Below are 17,020 nucleotides of genomic sequence, written 5' to 3' on the forward strand. Positions count from 1 at the left end.
CAACATCACCAAAGACCCTGGTTTATCCCACTGTCCTCCCTGTTCTCCTCAGCATTTCTGATTTACAAGATGGTTCCAGCAACATTAGGAACCACAACCTCCACCCAGGATCAAGGGGCATAAAAGGGTTGTCTGTCTCTGATGAGCCAGGAAATGTGGCCCAAAAGAGCCTTAAAGAATCTCTTCATATCTTATTAGCCAGGAGGGAATGATATGTCCCATCCTAAGCAGGTTCCTGGCAAGGAAGGTGAAACTGCCATATGTAACTTAGACAAATCCAGATACACATTCTGGGTCTGGGGGAGGGGCATCCATAGCTGAAGCTTAAGATTCTATGCGAGTAGAGAGATTCCGGGACAAAATTAGAAAAGGGGGTTGTGGCTGTTTATTGGAGGAAACTTCTCCATGGGTATCCCCATTAATGGCTTTGTTGGTACCTTTCTAAGGATGTGTGGCTGGCAAATGGTCTCAGAAGGCAGAAGTTTCCTGACCAGGATAAGCTAATGTCTCTCCTCAGGGCAAAAAAAAAAAAAAAAAAAAAAAAACAAAACCAAAAAGAGCTAGCTTGCTACAGTCCCTTTAAAACAATGGGGTTTCTTAAGTTCAGGTTCCTCGGCTATGACATGAGCTCTGCATGTACAGCATCCCTGTGGGCTGCTCCACATGCCCCCATGAAACTTGGGGGACAAGAGAGAATGGGGGGGAGGGGGGCTGAAGTGCATACTGCCTGCTGTGCTGTGAGTAATAACATCTTTTGTCTCTGACCCGGGAGTCTTCTGTCTGCTGCCAGCACACAGGAAACTATGGGAGACTAAGCTGTTAGTTTATGAATTGGGTGAAATCTCTGACACTTTCCAGTTCTTGCCACTGATAGAAAGACAACTGTCAGTTTTTGCTACAGTCGTCTTTCCAGTGAGCTACGCTGGATACATCCCACTCTCAGATACTTATTTCTGGAAGTAAGAGTACTTCCGGCGTGTAAGAAATTTCTTTTTTTTGCCGGCAGAAACAGGGCAACACTGCGGTCTCCAGTGGAGACCCACATTAAATAAGGACAGTGTCATTGGCTCTGGTGTCTTTTATGCCGCCTCCCTTTTATTCGCTCCCTGACTCTCTCTGTAATTATCTCTTTTAAAATGTCAGCTCCTCTCACCCAGAAGAGCAAGAGCAATCAGCCACAAACTGAACTTTAGAAGCTTTTAAAACACACTTGCTGTTTGACTAGGAGATAGATTCGCAAAGGCGTCCCTCAGCCAAGTCAGGGGAGCTGACATTGAATGACTGAGGAAAAGGAGCCCGATCCTTTGCTCTCACACTAGGCCCACAGCCCCTCCCTCAGGAAGCAAGAGAAGGGATGTGGGCTGTACTCAAATTGTGAATATTTCTACATCAGAGACTGAGTAGAGGCTCCTTAAGGAGGAATCTGCTCCTAGAGGCCATTGACATTGAGCACCTCTTAGTACACCCAACTGGCGAGAGGACTGAGCTTTGCAGCAGGAGCCTGGAGACCTTTTTCTTTGCTAGAGTGAAGCACTGATGTTAAGAAGACCGTCGCCCAGGGACGCCTGGGTGGCTCAGTCAGTTAAGCGTCTGACTTCGGCTCAGATCATGATCTCAGTTTGTGAGTTCAAGACCCTCGTCGGGCTCCGTGCTGATAGCATGCAGCCTGCTTCAGATTCCGTGTTTCCCTCTCTCTGCCTCTCCCCCGCTCATTCTCTCTCTCTCTCTCTCTCTCTCTCTCTCTCTCTCTCTCAAAAATAAATAGTAAAAAAAAAAAATCTTTAATTAAAAAAAAAAAAAGAAGACCATGATCCAGCGGAGGCAGAAACAGGGGATCTAGTGTGACAATTAGAGACATTTCCTAGTTTGCTGTTGATACTCAAGGTTTCTCCAAATCGTGACAATTTAAAGACCTGGACAAGAATTCATCGTAGCAGGAGGAGAGGAGGAGAGGCAATTAGAGCAGAATTTACCCTTCAAGTCAAACCTTAGGGTTAAACTCAATTTATCCCTAAATTCTATTTCCCTGATGGCAGTTGATGCCTTTAAAATGAAACCATCTTTCCTACTTAGCTCAGGAACCCTTGCATTCTTGCTTCTCTGACAACTTGCATTTAAAAATGCACCTGCTAGGGCACCTGGGTGGCTCAGTTGGTTGAGTATCCGACTTTGGGTCAGGTCATGATCTCACGGTTTGTGGGTCTGAGCCCCATGTCAGGCTCGCTGACAGCTCAGAGCCTGGAGCCTGCTTCGGATTCTGTGTCTCCCTCTCTCTCTCTGCCCCACCCTTTCTCACACTCTGTCTCCCTCTCTCTCAAAAACAAATAAACATTAAAAAATTTTTAATTAAAAAAATAAAAATGCATCTGCTAAGCCATAGCACTACAAGAACAGAACAGATTCAATCTTAGAACTGAGACTACTTCCCCACCCGCCCCCGACTATGCCAGAAATACAGGGAAAGATCATTCAGTCCACGAGTCGTGTGATTGTCAAAGTGCGTTGGTATTTCCGTAGATACCTTCATGAAGGTCACTGGCTTCCACCAAATCACAGTGACCCCTGGAGGCATGAGCTCTTCATATAGAGGAGATACTTTACCAGGGTACGTGTAGATTCACCACAGGTGTTAAAATTAAAGTCCTCCTGCTAATAACATAAAGGATCAAAATTCCTTGGTACAATTAGGTTGATTAAATTGAGCTCTGCATCTAATATCCCTGTGGCTTAATAAAGTTAATGCTGCTTTCAGAGGGGCCTGACCCAGAGGCAGGGAACAGTCGAGGTCCTGAGAGAATCTGGACCACTCTGGTTTTTAAATTAGAAGTTTGATTGCTTGTGACACCATCTCAAAATGGTACTAGTCCAAAGAAGCTGAATTTTCCATTAGCCCGGGAAAAAATGACAGATATTTAATTAAACTGCTTAGAGATTAGGCAGAAGCCTTAGTGATAAAGGAGCTGAGTCTCTTTATAAGCAAAGTTGGGAAATGCCATGTCTTTGATGTGGAAAAGAACTCACCAAGCCAAAGGAGCTGGGGACCTGTGTGCTGCCTTGGCCTTTCCATTAAGCTTCCCTTCCTGCCAATCGCAAGAAAAAAATATACATTTGAAAAGCATGTTTCATGAAACGTTAGGTGGTCACTGAGGAAATTAAAACCTAAACTGTGAAGTAAGAAACTACGTACAGCTGAAGTTGCCAAAGCAAACCACCCTGATCCATTTGTCTCTTATTGGAAGGTGACTTGTTATGGACCTTGAGCAGATCTATGAAAAAGAAATGACTTGTGGTCAGTGCTGGAGGGTACGTTATGAGAAGGATCCAGCATCCCAGATGGGAACTGACTAGGCATATGGCAAATGGTTCAGGAAAGGAGTTGTTCTGCAAGAATCTTGACCTACCTTTTGGACAGCCACAGTGACCCAAAAAGGACGCTGGTCACCTTTATTGCTTCAAGACTCCTGCCTCCCTAGTTTTCGACAGGAATTGTGATGACTACATTAATGAAATATAGTTGTGGAAGCTCTCCCAAAACAGTAGCTCTCAACTGTAGCTAGATATTAATATTTTCCAACATACTTTTAAAAATACCAGTGCCTATGTCACCAACTGAGCCAGAATCCCTGGGGATGGGGCTGGACATCAGTGTTTCATAAAGCTCTCCAAGGAGGGAGTCCCTGCCTTGGGAGCTACTGAAGAGTTGCATTGTGTTTAGTAATCCACAGACCAGGGGCTCTGAAACCTGACAAGCCCGGGTCTAGGTCCTGGCCCCACTATTCCCTAAACATAAGACACTCAGCTCATGCTTGATCTTCTCCAGGTCTGGGTTTGCTTATCTGGAAAGAGTCAACGACGGTAACTTCTTGACAAGCTTTTAAAGATGGAGTAAGAAAATAAATGTATTCCTGGTGCCCAATCCAAGTATATTTCCCTCCCCTTGGAGGAAATATGGTTCATTGATAGTGGATTGATGTTTTCTCTCTCCTTCCTCAAATGATTTTGCCACGAGTTTTTGTAGCAAGTGATGACGGGCTTTGTTTTTCCTCTAGAAATCACTGCTATCTGGTATCTGGGAGGAAAATACTCATGTGCCTTTCGTGCTTTCTGCTCCTTCAGCTGCCACAGAAGTGTCCTTTTCGTTTGATGTCGGTAACGGGCCAGTGGAGATTGTGGTGAGATCGCCCTCCCCACTCAATGATGACCAGTGGCACCGGGTCACCGCGGAGAGGAATGTGAAGCAAGCCAGCTTACAGGTGGATCGGCTGCCACAGCAGGTCCGCAAGGCGCCCACCGAAGGTCACACCCGCCTGGAGCTCTACAGCCAGCTGTTTGTTGGTGAGTAATAGGAAGGCCTTCATGACTTCCCCCTGTTGGTTTTAATTACCTTCACAATGGAAAAAATAAAGCTGTCTCTGGGATGCTTTGATAGAAATCTTCCCAAAAGTAAGAGTCTAGGCTTCTTGTAGACTCTATCAAGACAGAATGGAACAGGAAGATGAATCAGGGAGTCTAGGCTTCTTGTAGTCTCTAGCAAGACAGAATGGAACAGGAAGATGAATCAGGAGACCTAAATCTGGCTCACTCTCAACTCTCCAGCATTCAAGGTCCTCATCTACAAAATCAGAGGGGTATCTCTGAGGTCTCTGATCTGTGCAATGTTAGGTCTACAGCTTTAGGACTGTCGAAAATTCTTTGATAATTTAGGATGCTTGTAACTATGAGGGAGGAAGGATGGAGGGAGGGAGAAAGAGAAGGAAATGAGCTTCCTAAGTTTAGGTTTGCGTGAAATGATAAGTAGAAATCCATTCCTTTCTCTGCGCATCCTCGAGGTTCTAGGCAGAGACAGATGGGAATTTCCCCATACAAAATATCTTTACATGAGAAAGAGATCAACACTCAGGAATTTAAACAGAGCAAAAGTTGAGCATCCTTTGCAAGAAGTCGATCTAATCTCACAGTGTAGTCTTTGCTTTTGACATATTGCAGCTGAAGCTCATGTTCTTTCAGATCAATACCTGTTTCCACAACTAAATATTAAGTTTTCTTTTCCAGAACACTAACGTTTTAAGAAAGTAGCTGTTTTTCCTCTGTTGAATGACAAGAGAGAAAATTTGAAGCACTTCCTGGCTATGTGCCACCTTAGACCCCCCCCCCCCGAGTTTCTTGGGGTTAATTGATCAAGTCAGTCAACTGTGGCAATCCCAGACCAAGCAAAACCAGACGCGACCTGGTTGCTGTCCATAAGCCTACCACCTGTCACCCTATGCTAGGGCCTCACTGAGGGTCAGCTAATTTTAACAAGGGCCGGAGCCCCACAGTGTCTTTCATAATTGTGCTGAAATGCTTTAAGAGCATTGGAAAGTCACAAAAGGAAAGGTAAAAGTAGATGTCACCTCCTTTGGTACAAGGTGGGCGGATTACAGACGTGTTAACTTAGTCCGTTAGCTCTGAAAGTAAGACTGATTTGTTAACAAGCCATGTCGTCAGGGGCCATGAAAGAGTCATAGATTTCAAAATAAAATACTCCTTGACCCCAATTAAAAGCTAACCCCTTACAAATCCTGCCCTCATGTTATAGTTCTCAAAATTGCACATTTCTTTAAAATTATTTTTTATGGGGGTGCCTGGGTGGCGCAGTCGGTTAAGTGTCCGACTTCAGCCAGGTCACGATCTCGCGGTCCGTGAGTTCGAGTCCCGCGTCAGGCTCTGGGCTGATGGCTCAGAGCCTGGAGCCTGTTTCCGATTCTGTGTCTCCCTCTCTCTCTGCCCCTCGCCCGTTCATGCTCTGTCTCTCTCTGTCCCAAAAATAAATAAACGTTGGGAAAAAAAATTTTTTTAATTATTTTTTATGAATTAAATACCAGGTCCACTGATTCCTGCTGAATATTATGAGCAAAGTCCACTTTATCCATACGTCTTGCCCAGATTACCTGGGACAAGTTTTGTTGTCCTCAATCCTGTCCATCCCAAGCATGCTGGTTAAATTCTACCTGGTTTTCTCCATAATGGGTGGCCTTCACTGACTGAGTTTCTTCTTTTTCTGACCTTGTCCCAACTTTCCTTTTTATTCCTTTCTTTCCATGGATTATAGTTGTCTCTGAAAAGTTTGGAGACAAAATAAAGTTGTAAATGGAAAGAGATAGAGGGGAACATTTATTATGGTCTTGGAAGGAATTTTGATTTCTTGAAAGAACAGCTTATAAGGAGAGAACAGTAGAGGGCTGAGGTCAGAATTCGACAGAACAGTTTAAGAGACAGCCAGAAACACAGCACCTGGGGAAGAAGGCTGAAGGGGAATAGAGGGAACAAGCAAGGAAAAACCAGGAGAGGGGTGTCACGGGAAAAGACAGTCTCATGCCATTCTCTGGGTTTCTTATTGACAAATAACATCCGGTGCCATGCGTAAAACAAGGCTAGAAAAACATGCTTTGACTTTAGTAATGTTAAAACCACTGGTGACCTGGAAAAGAAGCTTCAGAACAGTGGGCCGCCATGATGAGTCAGCAGTTGCTTTTCCCTCGACGGAAACGAGGAGGTCCGCATCCTCATTTCTAATTTCCTGTCATCTCAGAGGCAGGCATGATGCGCATCTCCCAGGCACAAGCTATTTTGCGCCAGTATGAAAATTACTGTTCTGCAATAGACGTCCTCCCCAGGGGAGGTGGGGAGAGGAGCTAGTTTCCAAAGAGAACATCAATTCAACAGCTGTGAAATCATGGAGACTGTTATCCCAAGCCTCTTCAGTAGGGATTCGGGAACCCGGAGAGCTATCCTGGGTTCAGTTCTCATTTAGAAGCTCTGTCCTGACGATGTGTCACCACTTTCCCTCTTGAGTCTCCTTTTTCCCCTGTCTAATAAAGGAGTTGGATTCATTGGTCTCCAGAATGTCCTCCAGCTTCAACCATTTGTGATTACGTGTTTAGAGGTGGGTTAAAGCAGCTTCAGTCGCCAAGAGGTCATCCTTCGCGCTGTGTCATGTGGATAACGTGGGCTTTGAATCCCACCACTGCCACTTACAGGCTGAGGGACCACTGGCAGGTTACTCAGTATTTCCGTGTTAAAAAGAGATACAGGGGTGCCTGGGTGGCTCCGTGAGTTAAATGCCCAACTCTTAGTTTTCGGCTCAGGTCGTGATCTCACGGTTCGAGCCCCACATTGGGGTCCGTGCTGATGGTGTAAAGCCTGTTTGGGATTCTCTTTCTCTCTTTCTCTCTCTTCCCCTCCGCTGCTCATTCTCTCTTTCTCTCAAAATAAATAAATAAAAACATTTTTAAAATGATAAAGAGGGATACAGTCCCTACGTCTCAGGGTGGACTGAAACAGTCCAGAATAAGCACTCTTTGGAGGGTGCCTGTCATGAAGTCAGACTCATTAAATATGAGTTATTTCGTATCTTCGCTTTTACCTTTACTCCCTTAGCTTTCTATCTCCGTGTATCCGTGTAATGCTCACCCCCTCCTACAGAACCTGCTTCCAACTGGCTCATTTCTTCTTTCCTAAAGTACTGACCTGATATGTGTTCACTTTAACCCACATGCCCTGAAGGAAGGTTCCCATGCATACACGCCCCCTGACATTCAAAGTCAGGCTGCAGCTACTCTGCTTACCTGCCTCAGTGACCATACAGCAGCACACAGTGACCCAGGAATGTTCTCAGTCGACCAAGAAGACAGAAAGCGTCCATGTGTAAACATCACATGGGCATCAGCGTCACGGCCAAGACACGTGGCCAAGTTGCCCAACAGCTCCTTCCCCATTCTAGAACAGAGGGGCTTGCCTCAACCTAAGGCTAACACAGACCGGAATTCATTCTTGGATTTGCACACAGAGTGGGCTCTAAGGGAAGGCCAGCTTCCTGTCTCCTTTCTCAAAGCAACTGAAGAAATAGAACAGTGCCCCTCACTCCACATCTAAAATGTAATTAAAAGCTGTCATCGAAAGAGGATTAACACAGGTCTTTAGGCACTAACTCTCATTACTTTGAGAATTATTATCGAGGCTCTGATTCTGCTTTAGTAAAAAAGTAACAAATCAATTTAAACATGAAGAGTGATGTGGGAAGAAAGAAGCATCTGCTGGTATTTGTCCGAAACGTGGAGGAAACTTTCTCATGTTGTTGGTCCAGCAGGAACAAGGAGCATATGATGAGCTGCTGGGATGGCCCAGCAAAGACACTTAAACCACATGGTGATCTATAGCCTCAACCAAACCAGGTGTTCAGACCTACATCCTCCATGGCAGCCAAGGGCCATATTTTTCTTAGGAGGTAGAGAATAGCAGGCACGCTCAAAGTCATTATCTAGGTATGACCAGTGCTGGTCTGGGCAGAGCCAGAGCGTGTTTTGGCACAGAGACATGTGGGGAGTTGGGAGCCCTGATGGCTGAAGCAGTGTTGGGGCTGTGAGGGGGCAGGGTATCTGCTGGGACCTCGGCCTGCAGCTGGTGGCCAGCCCAACACCCCATTAGGGAGCTGGAGAATGTGAGCCATAAGGGAGAGCCAAGCAGGCTATTCAAGGCAGGGTGGCTGGTGTAGGGGTTGATTGCCGTAAGCCAGACACAGGCCAACGCATGTAACTGTGCTTAGCAGTAGCTTAAGGAGGAGGTCAGAGTTCGGGAGAGCTGGAGGCTGCTTTGGAAGGCTTAGGAAGATTCAAGCTCCTCAGTGGCTCTTTGAGAATCCTAACTAATGACGAGTGTCCAGGCTCAAGTCGTTCGACTCTGACCTCTTCTGAAATCCCTCTGGCTAAAGAAGGCCTTCCCTTCTGTGTAAGACGTGGCCCAGAAGGAGCTGAGAAACCACGTTCATTCCTTCAGGATCTTTTGTGTTCTGCAGGAAGGCTGGCTGGAGACAGAAGAAGCGCTGTCCTCAGGACTCAGAGCAAACCTGCTCTTCCTCCAGCAGCTTGTCAGGAAACTCCTCCTGAGCTTCCCCTTGAGTTCATGGCTGAGTTGTCCTCCTGACGAATGAGGACGGAGTGCTATGACCATTCTCTGAGCCACGCTGGGCCAGTAGCCCCATAAAACGGCCAAACTTCCCCAAACTTGATGATATAGCTTGTTTGGTCAGCTGCTCCTCACCCTGTCTGGATTCCAGAATCCTGAATGGATCATTCCCCTGCCATCTGAAATTCAGTGCCATTGAGAGAGCAAAGAGAAAAATCAACATTTGTTGTCTAAAAGGGAGAAAAATGGAATTCCGGCCATGAAGTGTACCAAAATCTGTGTATGAATAGAACGACTCTTTTTGGTATCCAAAAAGTTTAGTATCAAAAATAGACAATCCAGGTAGCAGGAATTAAAACCCAGAAGATAGGTTGCTTGTTCCCGTTTTCTGCAAGCCTGCCTCACTAACAACAACATAAACGCTGGCCAACATGTCCTGGACAACAGACACTTCAAGGCCAAGTGCTCCGTGTGCTTTATTTACCTCTTATAAAGTAAATGCTATTACTAATTTCTGCTTTATTTTCACAGTGAAGAAACTAAAGCTAAAGATTAGTTAACAGCCCAATGTCGTGCAGCTGGTAAGAGACAGAGCTGGGGTCTGATCCCTCAGAGTCTGATTCCAGAGATCCAACCCTCAAGGGTTCATCTTGTCAAAGCAAAAATTACACACTGACATTAAACAGGCAAGGAAGACTTCACTCAAGGATACTGCAGAGGGGAGAAAGGCCACAACTCAGTCTGGGCTCAACTCTGCTGAAACAGTGGAAGAGGGTTGTTTTTCATGTGTTGTGTTTTAATTGTGGTAAAATACACAATGGCGAGTTTTTAAGAGTAGGATAGAAGAGATGCGAGGCCATCTGTGTTTGCTAACAACTTTACCCAAAGGAAAAGTAAACTTTCTCCTCTCTTCCTGGCAGGACGTAGTTTTACAACTTGGAGTGAGGGGCCACCCTTCCCCAGGAACTAAGAGATACAGGCAGTAGCTCCCCTGACGTTTACATTTCAAAGAGACTAGAAAGACATTCCTGGGTTGTAAAACTGGCAAAAAGACTTTTGAAAAGATTTACATCTCAAAGGGGAAGAGAAAGAATTCACCATTAGGAGCTTTCTTAAGTAAATGTTTTAAGAAGAGGGAAGTCAGGAGACCAGGGTCAGGAAGAAACAGGTCTCAAGGTGAGTCAAACTGAGGGGAACACTGCCGCCATCTTGGTCAGTCTATACCAACGTTTCTCTTGTAGGGTGATAGTGTGGTCCACCAGGTGGTTTCAGAGTGCCAACCCCAGCTACAGGCTGCAGGCTGCAGGCAGAACTTCCTGTGGTGCAAAAGGGAATCCATCCAGAAAAGACTTGGTGCACCCCAGATGGCAGCGGGGCCCCCATGAGGAAACACTGCTGTCAGTCATGGAGTATAGAGTAGGAGACTAGGAGATCAGGCCTGGCCTGAGTTGGCCCTGGCAAGTATTCTGTGCATTACAAAGTCAAAATGGCAAAGACCAAGGCAGGCAGAGAACCATGGGCAGACACAGACACAAAGCATTTGGAAAAAAGCAGAAGCAATCTTGGTGGGGAATGAGCCGCCTTACTTGAGAGTCTCTGGGATATGAAAATAAGCTGTTGTTTCTTTTTTACTTATTTTGGGAAACCCTTTGCAAGGGTTGTCAAAGTCAACACAGATCTCTCCAGAACCCACAGAGGTCTAGAAAACGTCCATAACTCTTGTCTTCTTTCCATGATCTCCCAGTGTAACCGAACCCAAGTCCATCTGCCCGATGCAAAGCAAAGTCAACCACTAACAACACATCAAGTCGGCAGCAAGGAGTTTGTTCAAGAGGCAGCCAAAGGAGGAGACAAAAGGACAAGCCTCAGATCCACCTCCCCAAAGTGGGAGGGAACACATTTTTGTAATCCTGGGAGTTGAGGTCACACACATATTGATGAAAAGGGCAGAGAAACTTAGGACCATTCATTAGGAGAGATGTGGCATGTGCACTGAGTGATGTGGGCATAGCAGACATCCCGTATTCACCGTGGGGTGGAGACTTAACATCAGAAGAAAGCAAAATTCAGCCGCAGACTCTGTTGCCTGGTGAACTGGGGAAACCCCAGGCCCTGGGGCCTTGACCCAGCCCATCCCAGAGAGGTCGCCAGAGGTTCTTGGTCATGTCGGGAGAGATAATTCAAGGCCAGACACACAACACAGCAGATGAGCAACATAAGTGGGAAAGTTTATTCAAGTGACTGTCACCTCCCAAGATGTGAGAGAGCCCATGAGCACAAGAGAGAGAGCTGTGTCCCACGGGAGTTGGGTTTCTATCTTTTATTGACAGGTGGCAAGTGGGGAGTGGAATATATATTACTTGGGGCGGGGATTTCTTGGAAGCAGAGTTTTGTGCCTCTTCTTTCCTTATTTGGTCATGGGTTTCTAATCATGGCACCTGCCCTCTTTGGCCTGTGTGGTTTGATCTGGCTTCTTGTGGGGTGCCCCCAGGACAGCCCTCTAACTTTCCCCATAGCTGGCCAAGTCTTCCTTGTTGCTGGCCTCCAGGTGTCCTGTTAGAACCTAATTGCCTACTTGAACAACATCAGAAGGTTATCTCAAGACAAAGAGAAGGAGCTGCGGGCATGCCCTAAGAACCAGTATAACTGGATGGGGTCTTGGGTTCATCATCTCAGGTAAAGAAAGCAGGGCTTTACTTTTTCCCAGGCTGGAACCATATCAGCTGACCCTGAGTCCAGGCTGCTGCAGAGGCACCTAGTGGGTTTGTTCGTGGGGACTGAAAAGACACGATAGCTTATGAGGAGGAAACATTTCTGTGAAAAACAAGCTTTAAACTTTCTGCTACTTTCAACTCCATTCACCCTGCAGGGCCTGGTTTCACCAGCAGCGGCCCACCCACCATCCTTCATGAAATACTTTCTTCTCTTGAAAGTATGGCAGTGTACTCACCCACTTTTCCTTCCACTTTTGCTTGCCATGACTTAGTCTCTCCCTCGCTGTGACCACTAGATATGGAAGCTTCACAGAACCTTCCTCTCTTCTCCATCCATCCATTTCCCCAGGTGATCTTATCCAGTCCAGTGGCATCCAAAACTATCTATGGACCAATGACTCTTAAATTGAAATCTCTAGGCTTCACTTCTCTCAGAAACTCTGCATGCACTTATTCAACCATCTACTTAGCACCTCAGCTTGGATGTCCAATGGGCATCTCAGAGAAAACCTGACAGGCTCTTGATGCCTACCCCAAACCTGTTCTTCCACCAACCTTCCCATCACAGTAAATGACGTCACCACCTACCCATCTTTGCTTAAGCCCAAAATTTGGAGCTGTCCTTGATTCCTCTCCTTCTGTCATCACTGCCCAGCAGGAGTGAGCCTCATGACTCTACCTGTAGACTGTGCCCGGGGTGCGTCCACTGCTCTCCATTACCACAAGTCCTACCCTAGTCAAAGCCACAGTTGTGTCTTGCTTGAACTGATGCAGGGTGTCTCCTGGCTGGTCTCCACAGTTTTGGTATGTGCCACGGACACATCAAGCTTATTTCTGCTCTAGAGCATTTGTACTGGCTGTTTCCTCTGCCTCAGAATACCTCCCCAGACACTGACGAGGCCAGACCCTTCTTGTTCTTTATGTCTCAGCTTCCGTTACCTTCTTAGAGAGGCCTTCTCTGACCACTCAATCAGAAGTAAGCAGTCACATTCTCCTTAGTGTGATATTTTCATTTCTTTTTGTGTCCTTCCCCTAGACAGTAGGCTCCATGACAACAGAGATCTAGAATAATGTCGCAATGGTTGAGTACCGGCTGAATATACAGTAGAATGAATGAGTGAATGGTATCGTGTTTATTACTTCTCTGAGTTAATAGTCATATGGCCATCTTTGGAAATACCTTTTTTCACTGGATACCACAGACTGAAATCAAGCATAACAGAAGCCAAAGAAAAAAAAAAAAAGAGGAGACTGAGAGTCTCATAATTTTATGAAAGATAGCATCTCAATGCAGTCTAGTCCCTAAATACAGTTTTCATTCTCCCTCTTTCAAGGTGAGGCCTTATCTGTTTGGCAGTAGCCGAGACGCTAGCTAGGACCCTAATGCAAAGAGTTTCAGACCTGACCCTTATAACTGGTCCCCTGCTTCTCCCCCAGACACAGATAGGGAGCAGCATGGCTGGAAACCACAGCCAGTGGGAAAATAATGAAATAAAATGATTTACTAGGTAAAATGATAGTATAAACATCACTAGATGAAGTCAGTAAACTATCTGCAAAGCAGAAGGGCAAATAAAATACAGAGGTCGCTTCCATAGAACTGCCTCCTGCCCCTTCACCCCACCACGGGTGAAGCCACCCACAAGTAAGTCACCCTACGTTTTCCTACCCTCGGGCCTTTAGTGGGCAAAGCCTACCAGCTTTAACAATTCTGGCTCTCTCTTTATTAGTTAGAGTTTTAACATATTAAGTAAGTTAGGATACACATTATTTTTACCTTGGTTTCTTACACTCCCAACATAATCAGATTGACAGTGTGCTTTTATCCTCTTTTTTTTTAATTTTTTTTTAACGTTTTATTTATTTTTGAGACAGAGAGAGACAGAGCATGAACGGGGGAGGGGCAGAGAGAGAGGGAGACACAGAATTGGAAGCAGGCTCCAGGCTCTGAGCCATCAGCCCAGAGCCCGACGCGGGGCTCGAACTCACGGACCGCAAGATCGTGACCTGAGCCGAAGTCGGCCGCCCAACCGACTGAGCCACCCAGGCACCCCGCTTTTATTCTCTTTTGAGACCCAACAAGGTAGCCTGTGAACCGCCCGTTTCCACAGGTGCTGGACCACTCTTCTAAGGCAGAGGTCACATGCATGGAAGCGTTTAGAGAGATTCGGGACAAACGAATCGAGGCGATCCTGCTGTTCACCTTCTGTGTAAAATAGCTCATGTGTCGTAAACAAGTGCTTCAGGGGCTCTGCGGTCCTCCTCCCCATTTTCTCATGACAACTGATGGGCACGGTCTGATCCAGAGAAGTCATTTTAAAGAATTTTTTTTTAATGTTTATTTATTTAGTTTGAAAGAAAGAGAGAGAGAGCAGAGGAGGGGCAGAGAGAGAGGGAGAGAGAATCCCAAGCAGGCTCCATGCTGTTAGTGCAGAGCCTGACGTGGGGCTCGAACTCACAAACCGGGAGATCATGACCTGAGCTGAAACCAAGAGTTGGAAGCTTCACCACTGAGGCACCCAGCCCCCCCCCCCCAAAAAGTTGTTTTAATGCCAAGACACCAACTTTGCAATCAGCATGGAGAATTTTTTTCAACAGATTCACAATTTCACATATACATTCTTTATTCTTTCTATGAGGATCAAACTAGAGATCGTGACCGTAAATGGCAGCTGTCGCACAGAAAAAGATTGTAATCAAAGAAATTAGTATCATGATGCAACTGTTGAGGAGCGGATGAGAACTCACAGCCCCACCGCCCCTCTGGCGATTCCCTGAGGAGGTGAAACAACCCCACTTCACTAGCCCGAGTGAGAGAGAGGGAGAAAGAGAGAGGAGAGAGAAAGAGAGAGGGAGAGCAAGAGCTGTGAGCACAGTTACCCCATAGATGCCTTATTCTACACACCCGTCTCCCATCAACCCTCCTGTCCAGGGTTCTGCCTAGCAGGTACACACGGGGCCCACCCTCACCTCCTGGTCCTGTCGTCATATCCTGGCGGTGTTCCTCGCTCATTTTAATTTCTCTTTGTCACGCTTCATCTTTCTTCCCAATTCCCAGCTCCGTTCTCTCCCCCTCACTGGCACCTGCTCGAGTGTATTTTATGTGTGGCCTCCCAGCCCCACGCTCTATATACCTGTTCAAAATATATGTATGTTTTGGAAACTTGATAGTATTGCCTTTTGCGTGTCGTGATTTATATAAATGGTATTGTACTAGAAATCTCATCTGTTTCTTGCTTTTTCACGCAGCCTTAGGTTTTTAAGATGTATTTGTATAGCTCTGTGAATTCTGTGGTACAGTGTTCCATTATGTGTACATCCACACTTTATTTATTCTGTCCCCTAAAGATGGATACCTGAATTCCCCGAACTCTTGGCACCTGCAGCCATTCCGTGAATACGTTTATGCACACCCCCCTGTTGTTCGAGGGTTTCTTCTGTGCATGCATGTATATGTGTGTGTGTGTGCACGTGTGTGTGTGTGTGTGTGTGTGTGTGTGCTCGCATGTCCAGGAAAATTACTGCATTGTAGGGGATCTGCATGCTTACTTCACCAAGTATTGCTTGTCTGATCAGTTTCTGAGTGTAAACTTCAAACCTTATTGGTCGAATTATCCATTTCTGTCCATAGTCTATCACTGGTAGCTCTGTATAATTTGAGGCTGTTTTGCTAGCTAAATGAGTCAGTTCGTGATCTTTTTGATTTATGGCGTCTTCATTCACTATGATGTTTTCCATCTCAGTTTTATCTTTGCTCTTAAAACTACTGCAGTGCCCTCCTGGTTGCTATTAATATTTGCCTGGTGCTTTTGTACAGGTGTCTGTATCCTTTTATTGTATATCAGATATCATAATGCAGAATCTCTTAAAAATCTAATTTGAGAATCTCTATTCACTTATTGTAACTACTGTTATTTCGTAAGGGAAGATTTCTGCATCTTACCTTGTGTTTTTGATTTACTATGTTTTGTTTATTTGTTTGCCTGCCCACCCACCCCCATCTACTTTCCATTGATCAAACTGAATATTACTCTACTGATTTGAAAGTTATAGATTCCACTTTCATTCTTCTGGCATCTATTCCTAACTTATTAAGACACATACTTATGCTTTTTCTCCCTGTCATCCACAGAAACAAATCAATATCACTGTTCTGAATAAGACAAAGACCAAGAACACCTCACTGCCTGCCGTGGTGATATCATTTAGAGTTTTAATTGCAGAATCTTATCAACATACTTATTTTAATTGCATTTACTAGGTTTTTCTTTTTTTTACTCTTATTTCCCATATCTTATCACCTCTTGGATTCAGTTCCCTTCTTACTCAAGAGCAGTTCGAAGGAAGACTGCATAGGAGGGTGCCTGGGTGGCTCAGTCGTTTGAGTGTCTGACTTCAGCTCAGGTCATGATCTCATGGTCCGTGAGTTCCAGCCCCGCATCGGGCTCTGTGCTGATGGCTCAGAGCCTGAAGCCTGTTTCAGATTCTCTGTCTCCCTTTCTCTCTGTCCCTCCCCCGCTCATGCTCGCTCTCTCTCTCTCTCTCTCTCAAAAATAAACTTTTTTTTTTAAGAAGAAAGAGTGCATAGGTGAATCCTTCCAAGACACATGCTTACAAATATCGTTACTGGTGGCCATATTTAAATCAATACTGTCTTTTATCAACAATGCTGCTCTTGAGAAGTTAGATGTAAGCTACATTCTTATTATTGAACTTCTTTCTCTTTTCTTTTAATGTTTCTTCACTTAATGCAGCACTCTCAGCCTTTTGGGGGCCAGTCTGCTAAAGTCTGTTTTCCTCTTCCCAGAAAGATGTTTTATATGAGTAACATAAAATATACTAAATTACGAAAGAAACCAAGCATAGTGAAATTAAGTTATCAAACATCTAAAACAGCAAATTAGTGATACAATAGTAATATTAGTGCTGTAAATAACAAGACCTAGCATCAGATCTAATAACTACCTGAAGTTCAAACTCCTCATGATCATAAATGATACTTCAAAAGATCTATAACTCTAATGTAATAGGAACATATCTATGATTTTCTATCAGCAGTCGTGATGCAGATACCGCTAACCCTGCTGCAATTTTCCCTACAGTCCTAATTGAAGAACATTTTAAATTTTCATTGAGAGGCTAGTGAAAATTTTGAACATGGAAGGTGTTTCCCATCCTATTCTCCAGCCTCCTGACTCCCATACACAAATGCCTGGGCTTTGGGGCTCTGGTTAAGAACCACAGCTATAGGCATAGGTGTGGGGTTTTTTCTTATCTACTCTGTTTAGTATTAATATATATCTTATATACTTCTGTTATTAGTATATCGTATATACTCTGTTTAGTAGGAGCCTCTTCATTCT

The 17,020-nt window shown here is 45.1% G+C and overlaps 1 protein-coding gene across 1 annotated transcript in view; it reads left to right on the plus strand.

The window, feature by feature from the left end:
- Nucleotides 1-17,020, plus strand: part of CNTNAP2 (contactin associated protein 2) — a 1,382,613-nt gene that overhangs the window by 1,147,946 nt on the left and 217,647 nt on the right. Inside the window, exon 17 of the mRNA XM_047837856.1 lies at nt 4,117-4,335. Within this exon, the coding sequence (XP_047693812.1) occupies nt 4,117-4,335 (219 nt within the window). The remainder of the gene's footprint in view (nt 1-4,116; nt 4,336-17,020) is intronic.

Source organism: Prionailurus viverrinus, chromosome A2 (genome assembly GCF_022837055.1).
Source record: "Prionailurus viverrinus isolate Anna chromosome A2, UM_Priviv_1.0, whole genome shotgun sequence".
NCBI lineage: Eukaryota > Metazoa > Chordata > Mammalia > Carnivora > Felidae > Prionailurus > Prionailurus viverrinus.